This window comes from Coffea arabica, chromosome 2e (genome assembly GCF_036785885.1).
Source record: "Coffea arabica cultivar ET-39 chromosome 2e, Coffea Arabica ET-39 HiFi, whole genome shotgun sequence".
NCBI classification, from domain to species: domain Eukaryota; kingdom Viridiplantae; phylum Streptophyta; class Magnoliopsida; order Gentianales; family Rubiaceae; genus Coffea; species Coffea arabica.
The window spans coordinates 8,478,837-8,491,498 of record NC_092313.1 but is presented as its reverse complement, the minus strand read 5'-3'; the positions used below and the strand labels follow the sequence as shown (position 1 = coordinate 8,491,498).

Sequence of the window (12,662 nt, the reverse complement as noted above, 5' to 3'; positions counted from 1 at the left end):
AAGTACCAAAGATTCTACGACGGAGGATGGCGTGTACAATCAAGGAGGCGTAGTTCAAGTTCTGATTCGTCACTTCATTACATATTTTCGGGTCTTCTAACTTTTACCCTTGATTAAGTGTTGTTTGGATCACAATTTTCTAACAAAAGCCTATATATTTTTTAATTATTTTTTTATTTTAGATGCATTAAATTGATACAGTACATGTTTTTATAAAAATTTTAAAAAATAAAAAATTTTAAACCGGGTAAGTTTCTTATCTTACTTGACCTTGGGGTAATTAAAGAGTAGGGCCGCGTGGAAGGAATTCATGCGAAGAACAAAAGCAGTCATTTTTTTTTTCTTTTTTAGAAGGTGAAAACTTGAAATGTTTTTAATTTTTATTGTAAACAAAGTCAACTATGTAGTAAACACAAATTCATACAGCAAGATAGATTCAAGGGTCAGAATTGTTACTTCTTGTGGCGAGCTTTTCGACACGTTCAGAATTGATAAAAAGGTCGCCGCAAGAGTAGTTGAGGCCCCCGATATTGTCCTGGAATCAAACCCCCCTTTTTCCCATTCCACTTGTTAAATTCCATTCCACTCCTCTCTCGCTAGAAAAAAAAATTTAAAAAAATAGCCGCAAGAGTAGTTGGCACTCGAGATGATCTTGCAACACTTGGAGTTGTCTTAACCTCGGAGGCATGCATATAATGGAAGCTGAGATTTCACCGACTTTCCAATAAAGGGCGATCATGCTGACATACTAGTCCACGCTGACTTCGGGTTAGTGTTTTTTTTTTTTTTGCATGTTTTTAAAAATTTGTTACCATTGTAAAATAACAGATGCCATATTAAGTGTTATTGTTAAATGTGTTAAAAAGTCGTTCATTTCTTTTTGACTTCATTAAAGATCCACATATATATATATATATATATATATATATATGTGTGTGTACGAGGTATGCTATATATTGCTTCTATCTTACGGTCTTGTTTGGATTGTAATTTTTCACAGAATTTTTTTTTTTATATTTTTAGTGAACACATTTTTCAATCACTTTTTTACTTTATATATATATCAAATTGTTACAGTATATTTTTCTATACAAGAATTTTCAGAAACTGTTATATGCTTGAATTTCCTGTGCTGTACCTACTTGTTCAATCGCTTTCAAACTAATCGGATTGTGAGAACATAGTGCGTTCTAAAATGAACTCAATTGAGTAGTACCATTTTGACTCGGTCCCCATTTTACCAAATTAAAGCTCCAAATGTGCTAGCTAGTGATCGTATAGCAAAGGGAAACAAAGACTTCAGGGCCAAAAAAAGTCGACGCCGTCCCATGCATGCCCAGTGAGATGTGTATAGTACAGAACGAATTCCTGCGGTGTAGGTTGTTGAGATTGTCAGGACGCCAAACCTGACAAAGTATTTTTGAGTGACTTTGAAGTCAGAAATTATGGGTTTCTCCAGTAGGGTTTGGAGTTGTTATAGTGACAGATTTGGGAAGAAGCTGCAGTACGCTACTAATTCTACTTTTATGGCTTAGCAACAAGCGAGATGATTTAGTCGCGAATGTCAACGTTGAAACTCTAGGATTCAGAGGCTTTGTTTTCAAGTCTCGCAATTTGTTTTGGATGAGTAGTAGTTTGAATAAGGTGTAATTTATGTGGTTGATTCTATAATTGTGGATCATATATAATCTTGTTAAAAATACGACAGGGTTTGAGTCACTTTTGTAATCCCTTTACCCAACCAAACAATTTTGAAAAAAAAGTCATAAATTTTAGAAAAGTTTTCATTACACATAACAAGAGAAACAACCGAGAAACAACCTCAAAACTGAAGCATTCAACTGAAAATGATCTGATGATATGTTGAGAAGTCACTCAACATACAGATTTGTCAAACTCTAGGTTTTTTTTTCAACAATAGACATTTACAGGGGAAAAGTTAAACTACGCTCAGGCACACCAAACTCCAGGTTGTCAACTATAAATTATATGCTTATCCTTTTACATTTATATGCTTTTTATTATTTTGCCTCCTAGTAGTGGTTTATCATCACTTTGCCCTTTCTTAAACTTTGGGGAACAAAGATGAGTCACACTTTTCTTTTCATTTGCCTTTTGTTCCCTTTGTTTCTCTTTCTGTCCTAATAAAGTACAACACGATGCTATAATAAAGCTTCAAAGTAATCTTTCTAATGGACAAGTACAATAATGATGGGGTGCAGTAAATTAGACTTTTCTATGCAAAAAAGACTAGTAGGAAAAAAAAATACCAATTTCTTTTGGAAAGATAATAATAGATAACCCATTGCAATACAAAAACTAAATTATTATGCAACATATATTGCTTGTATCTTGGAGGCACATGTAGTTGAATATATAATTACTAGAATTTATACATGCTATAGCTCATGATCAATGCACTATTCCTCGAAAAATATTACATATCACTCATGATCTTTTTTTTGTTCTGAATGAAAAATGTTGGTCATCTCACGCCTAACAAAATCGTTCCAAAAAGAAAGGTGAAATGTACCAAAAACACACATGCCCAGCAGTCAAATTATAAGTGCACTGTTTATATCTGGTCCACAAAGCTCATTTGTCAAGTCCTCTAGAGTTTAACCACCATCATGCTTTTAACTTCTTGTGAAAATACACGATGTCCGCAAACAAACTACGACTACTATTTGTGATCATTGTGATGATGGGCAGAGAAGGATTTGACTTCACAATGGACCAGAAGTGACATGGGAAATTCGCAGGACTCCCAATTTCTACGCCCACTTGAGCGTAGCGACCAACAAAAGCGTTTACATGTCTTCAATCTCGGTGGCTATGCATTTCAAACGCCACAATTTCTTGAAATTTTTTTTTTGATATGACGATCCAGGCTTGTCACTTGTACTCGCTCCTCCAACCACCCAATTCATCCTTCTCCCTGATATACCCACTAACCCAAAAATAATTTATCTGTTATTTAATTTTCAATTTCAGCTTTGGTTGGATTACCCCGCAATTGACTCAAAACCGTCATTCAACGATGCACCCAATTCCTCTTCATTCGCTCATAAGTATCCTCTAACTCAAAAGTCAAACTGGACAAAGAAGTTGACTTATTCTCAAAAGGAAAAATAAATAAATAAATATTGAGCCATGACATAAACTGGTCAACCCCGTCCGTCTAGGTATAATTTCAATTAAGCTTTTCTAAATCTATACTTAAAGCCTAAATACATTGCCTCAAAACATCTTTAAGAGACTGTAAAGAACAAACACCGCTAATAGATTTTTTCTTTTTCTTTTTTTTTTTACTCCTCTCCAACGGTAGACTCTTAAGCATTTTAAAGGAGAAGAAATTGAGAATCAAATCAAAAATCTCACAGCCACCTGACTAACGAACTCGGTCAAAAAAATGAGATCGTTTTGCACTAATGATGTGCCTAAACTAAATACTAGATGCTACAAAAACAGGACTGAACCAAGCAGGCAAAGAATGATTCTCGGCCCAACTATCCTGTGACCCCATTTAGACCCACACCCTTTTTTCATTTTTTTTTGGGGACGAAAGCCTCAGTATCGTACTTCATGACACTTTCCCACTGAGTCAACCCGTCTCCCAGACTCTGCTCCAACTTCCTAAACACATTTGCAATTCATTTGTGGTATCCAGGCCTCCATCGCTCCTGAAACCACTTAAAAGCAACAAAAGCACTAGTGCAGATTCAGCACGAGTGCAGTAATGGAGTCTTAAAAAAAAAAACACTATTTTCTCTATTTTCCTGCGTTTTCTTTTAAACTTTCAAAGTTCTTGTAGAAATCCGGTATGACGTCATAATACAGAATGTACATCCCAATCAGAATCTATACAAAATTACAACAATGATACTACTGTCAAAGGTTGAACCACCTCCAAGGCATTCTCAAAAAGGCCGCCATGGGTACTCTCAGCAATTTGAGCTCCGGTCTCCGGAAACAAATCCAGTTACCCGACTGGGAGAAGGAGATCAGCGTTATCTGTCGATTCCGCAATTTGAGCCAATTCAGCAATTTTAAGTGCCATGGCAGCTTTGTAAGATGCCAAATCAGCATTTTCCATGAGCTGCTGAGCTCTTTGACGCTTAAGAACTGCCAACCCTTCTGACCTGTTTGCTGCAGCTTTGGCTTCTTCCACCTTCAAAACGGCATTTTGTTGTTCCTCAGCATCTTGCTCAGCCGCCATTACTGCCAGAGTCAAATTCAAAAACTCTTCAAGTCTGAATTTAAAAACTGACTTTCTTTCATGTTACAAAGCTTCAAGCGGATGCTTTTGACATCCAATTAACTCCCTTTGCAATAAAGATTTCATCCAACCCGTCAATTAAGCAGAACTACAAATTCAAAGATATGAAGCCAGCAAAACACTAGAAAAGCTAGAATTACTTCAGCAGATAAAAATTAATTTAGCTTTGTCCTCAATTAAACGCCTTAACTAAACCATACAACAAAATTGAAATGCCATCCAGGAACAACTTAAAATTAATGATGGCACGAGGACAAAGAGACCCCAAGTACAGACATTCAAGGCTGCCATGCAAATCACCTGGAGCATCTCATCTTAACCTCCAGACCCTCAAAAGGACATGCCTAATTGACTCCAAATGTAGACAGACAACTTAAAACAATCAGCAATGTTGCAAACTCAGGGTATTGCACATACACAACTTTCTGCCACTGACAAAACTCTCTAAAAGATAATAAACACAGAAAATCGCAAGTCCAAAATCTTAACTCATTGGGTTTTAAAGACTTTACACCTTTAAGAAAAGGACGCTGTTTCCCTCTTCCAATTTGGCTTCCCTGTCGTTTGAATGACCTTTTCTTGCGGAGGACAGAATTTGGTATCATTTGGGTTCTCCTTGGCTGATACAACTGCAAAGATAGAATTGGAACTTCACATAATCCACTCACTGATAACAGAGCCAAAAAAAAAAGGGAAAAAAAGGGTACAAGAGGCAGGATTCAATCAAAATAATTTATTTGCTAAAATAGAGTAACTGTAATTTTTTTTGGGTGGGAAAAAGATAGACTAATTCTACCATGATAGATTAAGAAAACACCAAAAACTTAACAAAATGATGCATAAAGTTTCTAAAGATGAAGAGAAATGCTACAAAAACATCTCACTAAATATTTTGCTAGCCATCATCATACATGTAGAAGTTACTTTTCCACTGTAAGTCGATGATAAAACCAAAATGACAACTTCCGACATACAATTCCACATTCTAATATCATATGAAAATGATATAAATAGTTTGACTACATGCTTTTATCGAAGCCTCTAATCATACCTGAAAAATCCTGATCAAGGATGCGCGTCTCTGCTTCCGTTTATTAACCCAGAAGCTGTGCACAGCCTCTAAAACACTCCTTTCCACATTCAGGCATATGTTAGGAATTGTTGTTTCATCAGAGAAATCATCTGGATTGCTGTGAAAACCTCTCTCAAAAGCATCAATTACCAACTCAAACTCCTCCGCAGACAAAAGTTTATGAAACTCATTCTTATTTAGCCACTGCTCATCATCAGAGTCCATATCATAGTTTGCTGTTCTCCTTGCTAACGCCCTACTCAGTTCATCATCTTTTACACTTATATATGTAGCAGGCCTTACATAATTGCCGCTGTTCACATAACCAGACACTTCATGCACCCCAGGAACAGGAATGAAACTCTCCACAGGAACCTGTGCATTGCGATCTGAACACTTCTTGTACAGGTCTCTGAAAATCGACCAGTTCTGCTTATCAGTGAACTCTAGCTTCCAACCACTATCCATACCCCACATCATGGCATGAGTGAAGCGATTACAATTACATGCTCTCATAAGACTCTGAGTGATGATACTGTACCTCTTCACTCCATCTCTCTTGATTGCAAGATGCCACTGTTTTTCAGCAGAAACTTCTAATGTGACAATAGCTCCTCCTTCCCTATAACACTTGTCAGAGTCTATAACCAGTATATTTGCAAAACAGCTAGTGGGATCAATATCCTGTTTCAATCCCCCCAGGGAAGACTTGACTTGTTTGATATTTGTGACAGAATGCCTGACAGTCCAACTCCTAAGCTCATGTCTTGGTGTTATTGGGGAAAGTTGATTGCTATTATGTCTAAAGCTAAGTAGATTAGAAGCCAAAGCTCCATTAGCTTTTCGGGCACCAAAAGAGGAAGGCCGTCTGCCCCTCTTTGATCTAAATGAACTTCTCTGAATGTTACGACCATTCCTCAGTTGCAGGTTTCGACCAGTTAATTTAGTAGGAGCAACATTTGACACTGACACTGACACTGACACTGACACCTCCGTCTTCCCAGAGTAATCATTTCTGGAGGCTGCCAACGCATCGGAAGCTTGGACGCTTTCAGTAAGCATGGACAGTGTTGATAAATTATCATTTTTATCATCTATACCCACTAAACATCGTTCAACAGAATACATCAGATGAGCAAAATGGAGTAGCATTCTTGAATGCAAATACATGAAACAATAAGGAACTGCAGAATAATCCACAGCAAAAACCGGTACCAAACAACTGGTACCCCATATCACGCAAACTCCACGCTCAGCAACTACATTAGAGCCCTGAGAAAATGAAATGGGTAAAGAAATTCTGAGATTTGCAGCAAGAACGAATTTAGCCAAATCAAGTACCTGAGAAACAGCAAAACAGGAAATACTACATTACCTGCAGAAAACGGATGCCACAAGAAGAGTATACAAGCGCAATTGCCTTGGAGTGAAGGAATGCAAATAGCTGCTGGATACCAACTCTTGCCTGCCTCATATACCTCAAAATAGAATTCAGAAAAGATGCAGCCATATACCAGCTACAACAGGAAGAGTCAAAAACTACCAAAAGGAAATGACCTCTGGCATTATCTAGTGATTCTTCTTGTGCCATCAAAGCCATATTTGAATCACCTGGTTCAGCCAACTCCGTCTGTATGGTTTTCTTCCTCCACTGCTTTCTAAAAAACTGCCTCCCATACCTCTTGTCATCTATGCTCCTTTTCTTATTACCATTAGCTGAAGATTCAACAAGACTAGAATCTACACACTTCCGCTTTCTTGTATATACAACTCCCCACCTCTTGCCAACATGGTTCTCTGCATCCAAACCCTCATGCAAAACTTTCTCTGGAGCAGATTTCACTACTTTTACGTCAACATCCATTCCCCTGACTTCCTGCTTAGCAGCAGCCTCATTTCCATGCCTGCCACGTTCTTTGCGTTGATTGGCACCACCTCCACCATCCCCAGAATTTTCAAGAAGCTCAATCCACTCGTCCCCATTGGCACTCTTCGTGTACTTCCCATCCCCTGTCCCTGTCCCTGTCCATAGACGCCTTCCTGATCTCAACACCCTCGCTCCGAAAACCCTGGTAGTCCTTCTCATTCCCACAGAAGGCATCGGAACGTTATTTTTACAAGGCAAAACTGAATCAATCTTCTCTCTGCACCAATTCAATGATACTTTGACCAAAATTGGCCAAAACCAAAACACTGAGCACTTTAAAGACCAAAAACCTACCTCAGTATTCTATCCCACCCAACTAAACTTGATATCCAGGATAGAATTTCAGAGTGTCACAAAGTTCAAATCTTGATACAGACTAGGTGCATGCTAAATCTTTGATATTCCAAAACCAAAACCCAACCAAGGTTTATCTTTGAACTGAAAACTAAGCAATTTCTCCACTCCAATCCAGTTTTCCAAACTCAAATCAATCATTGACCCACTCACTCCTCACTCAGTCTGAATAGGCCCACACAACTTTTAGCAGTCATAAAATCAAGAATCCGCAAAATCCAGTCATCCTAACTAAGGTCAGTCCGTATCCCCAGCCCCAACTCAGTCACGGACTCATCCGACCCAGATCAATCGTCAAAGCTACCCCGTAGTATAAGAAGGGTGGGGGGGACCCGTAAACCCGTTCAATTAATGCTCTTCCCCAGCCAAACTCGGTCAAGAACCCCCAAGACTCGGTTACAAACCCGGTCTAACTCGTCCCAAACACCAAGATACTTCACTGCATGAGGGTCTTCACCACCGCCAAAAACCACACAAAACCCAGATATAATATCATCTAATCTACAGAAACGGCTCAAAAGATAGAAACTTTATCCTCACCAACAAAAATAAATTAGAGAAACCAGTAAATATTACCCGGAAATAAGAGAGTCGAAAAGTAAGTGAAACTCTTTTCAATCCGCCATCTGTTAAAGATCTACAGAAGTCTAAAGATCTGAACTTTTGCTAATTTTTTCCTCTTATTTAGGGGAAAAAACGGATGTCTCTTCTGTTCAGATTGAGTTGCAGGGTGAGGGGTAGAGCTGTGGCGGAGGCGGAGGCGGAATCGGAGGAGGAGGAGGAGAGTTGGGGTGTGAGAGTTTCTAGGGTTTATCAAAATAAACCACTGAAAGAGAAGTGTAACTACTAGCAGGCAAGTGTGGACCGTTGGATTAAAAAATCAGGCGGTTAAGATTTTAGTGATGACGCCCCAGAAAAAGGTTGGATGGACCCAGGTATAGGTGTAGGTGGACGTTTCAGCTTCCCCCTCTTCTTCTTTCTTACATAGAGAAACAAAGACCAATAAGTGCTGATATTTTAGGATTCAATACTTTCTTTGGCCTATACAAATATATATATATAACAAAATGACCAAATTGTCCCGACGCGCCAAATGATATTTGGGATTAAACCTTTAGGTGGTTGAGGAGATTAGAGTCTTCTTATGAAAGGGAAACCGATGTTTTCTTTTATTTTAAAATTGGTCGTGCCCAATCCAAAAAAGAAAAACGAAAAAAAAAAAGAGCAGAGAGAGAGAGAGAGAGAGAGACTGGGCGGGAGGGAGGGAGAGCGCGCAATCGGTTACGGAGTCAGTAGTGGAAAAGGCGGCAACAATTTCTCCGCCTAAATAGGATATTTTAAAATATTTTTTCAGCCAAAAGGATAGAGTTGGCGAAAATTCATTGTATTGGTTCTTTTCTTGAAATGAATTAAAATCTACACCGGGGAGGAACATATTATATTACATTATCCGGGAATTCAGGATCACGAAATAAAACACAAAATAATCAAAAAGCAAAGGCACACCCAACATAGACAAGAAAGGAAAAATTTTTGCAAAAAAATAAAAGTAATTTACAAAAAATTTGGAAAAGGTTTGTACTACTATTTTCGATCTATGTTGTATACACTCACTTTCATTATTTCTCTTGCATTCGAATACCTCTTGGATTTGTTTATTTATTTTTTAAAAAAAAAATTAGAACTCGAACTCCACTTAACAGTATTCTAAATCATGACCTAACTAAAAATTTTACCCCTGCATTAGCACGGTCTTTTTTCTTATTTATTGTGAATTTATAAAAATATAAATAATTTAAATACAAAAATTAACAACAATCCTGCATATTCATCTATATTAACTTTAAAAAATTAATGTATTTTAAACGTCAACTATTTACTAATTTTCAAAAATTTGTTTACGTATTTTCTCTATAATATGATAATATATATCAAATCATGTACCCCATATCAAAAACTTGATAAATATTCTTTTTTTACAAATATTTTTTTAGATAATTTAAATTGTTATAATGATCATAAATTTAAAACTATACATTCATATTTAATTAAGTAGAAAAAATCCAGTAATTCATTTTTCTTCATCTATAAATATTCAATTTCCAACAATATTCATAAATCTATCGGTGATTCTCTTTTTCCAACAATTAGTTAATTCTCTTTTTGAATTAAGTTAATTCAAAATTCAGGGAAGAAATGATGAACAATTTGAATACTAATCAACAATATGATGATGAAAAGAAATAATTTGGTATAGGAAATAATTTGGGATATGTAAAATTTTAATAATTGTGTTTAAAAAAGGTTTTACTATAGTTCTATATGTAATAATTTGATAGAAAACAGAATCATCAAGATAAGATTAGTTGGTTGTAAAAGCAATATTATTAAGATAAGATTAGTTATATTAAAATTAAAGATAATTTTTAAACATATAATATAATCTAAATAGATATAATATAATCCAAATAGAATTTAATATGCGTAAAACCCAAGTGACCCATAACCCGTTAATTCTTTTCAATTAGATATGCCATATAAGAGTGAGCTACTTTTATTATGCAACATTAAATTAATTTGCCAGAAGTAAACCTACCCGCCTACCTACCCCAAAAATATGTGTATGTATGTGCGTGTATGTGTATATATATATATGAGGAAGTTCTACCACTGACTGCCATTCACAAATCATAATGCACAGAATAGTGTATGCATTAACACAATATATATAGCCACCAAAATAACAAATGTAAATATTATAACAACAACAACTTACAAAAACACAACAAATTCTACCACCAATACAAGTTGAATTCTGGTCTAGAGTTCATCCCATTCATCCAACTTAATAGATCAAATCAATTCCTACCACTAATACACTTCACAAATGTGAGCGTAGAGGGCCAAAGAAAGGCGAAGCTACAAAATTTCCAATTACCTTTTTACTTCACATACATCAAATCCCTATAGTATATTTTTTTGCCAAAACACTCCTAACAAATAGCAATCCGAACGGACCCATGCGAGTACAATATGAAAATGGTAAACTTTTAACGGTTATTGGCCAGGTTAAAAGAATGCAACACAGTGGAGTTACTAAGCTCGTCGGCTTGCCATTCCGTTTTATTTAGAACATCAAATAAGTGAATTGTAAGAGAAGACAGGTCTATGCGAATGTTACGAAATTTAAAGGGACATCCAAGAGGCATTTTGTTAATACACAATTTACGATGTAAATGCACAACTTGTATTTATTGTCCCCCCTTGCATTAAGACACTTAGATTTACTTTGCGTTCTTCTCAACCAATGCCATATTTACATTTTGAATAATTTGTATGCAAAAAAAAAAAAAAATTTATCTACATAAAAGACAATTCTTAAGAACTTGCATGCTCTCCTGATTAAACTTTAGCAGAAAGACCAGTAAAAATGCGAAAGCAATTTCAAACAAAGATAGAGAAATATGAAATCATCCACCTTGAACATTTACCATTGCTTCGGCAGGCATTGCTACTGCAATATACATATAGATCCCACTTCTTAAGAGGAACAACAGTCAATAGTTAAATTTAGTTCATGAATGCCTTACCTTTTGCTCACCATTTCCAATTACATTCTTCAGTCAAACTAACCGAACATGCTAACCTTTTGAGCAAACCTGGCCATGGACTTGGCTGGCATGCAACGTCAAATTTTATTTGTATAAGGTTAACCAATACGAGAATACCTACCAAAAGAGAAAAGTCAACCATGAAATATGATCTATCCCAATAAAAAAAAAGGTCTACAGTCAAATGAAATAATACTCAATTAGCCAGGCAGAACCTTATACAGGACTTTGAGAATCTTACGACTCTGTAATTCTTCTTCAAAGGAGCATGATACCATGATCACAATCTGGCCTCAGATATGCTGCTACTCTGAACATACATCTTCAGACTTCTCAAGAACCTGCTTCAAGAACCAAGGAAATGACTTACAACATGAATCCCATAAAATCTTGCATGCTATTAAGCACTTAAATAAACAAACTATGGCTTGCTTCAGAAGGCTGTAATCTTTAGTCTTTTTATGATAGTCATCCTCCTACTATGAGCGCTAGGAGAAAATTTTCGAGCATGATCCCAATTTAAACTGCATTTTTCATCCCAACATACTGTGCACTAGTCAATCTCCTTTTAGCATGAAATAAAGGTCAACAGACACACTCAAGGAATCCAAAAACTAAATTAATCACGCATTTAGAATATTAACACAATGGAAACAAATAACGTAAGAACTCAAGTTTTGACTTATAAAAAACTCTCCATACCTTAAGTAAGGCACATAACTTTGAGGCATTGTTATTTACTCCCAGAAAAAGACTTCTCCATACAGTTTTCTCACCCAGATCCTGCATTGACATTGAAAAGATCATGCCAACAAGCAGCTTAGGAACAGCCTCCTTAAAAAAAGTATTTGAGTTCTTTAATGCTATAAATCAAGCAGCTAGCATTCCCTCTATCATAGAAGGAAGACAATTATAAGTACTGCAAGTGGGGAATAACAACTAGGGGAACATTATCAGAATGTTTAAACATCTTTTGCTTCCTGAATCACTGAGAACTTAAATGACCTTGCGCTACCAACTGTATGCAGGATTAGACAAATTGACTGTATACTAAAGTTAAACTTCAAGTAGAGCTCCTCACGAGGAAAACGAGCCAAGAACTTTTGGACAGATTCATGCACACAAAATATAAATACTTGCTAAATTCAAAATATTCCAAGGCCTATGAACATATAAACTAAAAAGTTTGTATTTCAAAGTCAAAAAGTGGACTTTGAACAGAAATTCAAAGAGTGAGCCTTACAAGTAAATGCTTATTTGTATCTAGTTAATGTACCTTTTGCATTTTTTACTATCACAGTTACAATTTGGTCCTCATCATTTCATTTCCCGGACAGAGGATGGTCAAGCATGCTACTGTTATGACGTCTGTCCTGTCTTACTAGGAACCTTTTCTCTTTTCCACTACAAGGGGCAATG

The 12,662-nt window shown here is 36.4% G+C and overlaps 1 protein-coding gene across 1 annotated transcript; it reads right to left on the bottom strand.

Annotated features, from left to right (window-relative positions):
* Window positions 1-3,747: 3,747 nt before the first annotated feature.
* Window positions 3,748-9,726, bottom strand: LOC113730693 (uncharacterized). Its single transcript, XM_027255553.2, has 4 exons — window positions 6,727-9,726; window positions 5,331-6,623; window positions 4,794-4,908; window positions 3,748-4,221 (listed from the first exon to the last, which is right to left on the bottom strand). Exons 1-4 carry the CDS (start codon window positions 7,450-7,452, stop codon window positions 3,983-3,985), a joined length of 2,373 nt encoding a protein of 790 aa, XP_027111354.1. The 5' UTR covers window positions 7,453-9,726; the 3' UTR covers window positions 3,748-3,982.
* Window positions 9,727-12,662: the final 2,936 nt, after the last annotated feature.

Excerpts from the sequence above, each read along its gene's own strand:
- LOC113730693 (XM_027255553.2), bottom strand. The coding sequence starts at position 7,452 with ATGCCTTCTGTGGGAATGAGAAGGACTACCAGGGTTTTCGGAGCGAGG. Across the intron at positions 4,909-5,330 it reads CCTTGATCAGGATTTTTCAG|TTGTATCAGCCAAGGAGAAC; the intron begins GTATGATTAGAG and ends CTATCTTTGCAG. Across the intron at positions 4,222-4,793 it reads ACAGCGTCCTTTTCTTAAAG|TAATGGCGGCTGAGCAAGAT; the intron begins GTGTAAAGTCTT and ends TGACTCTGGCAG.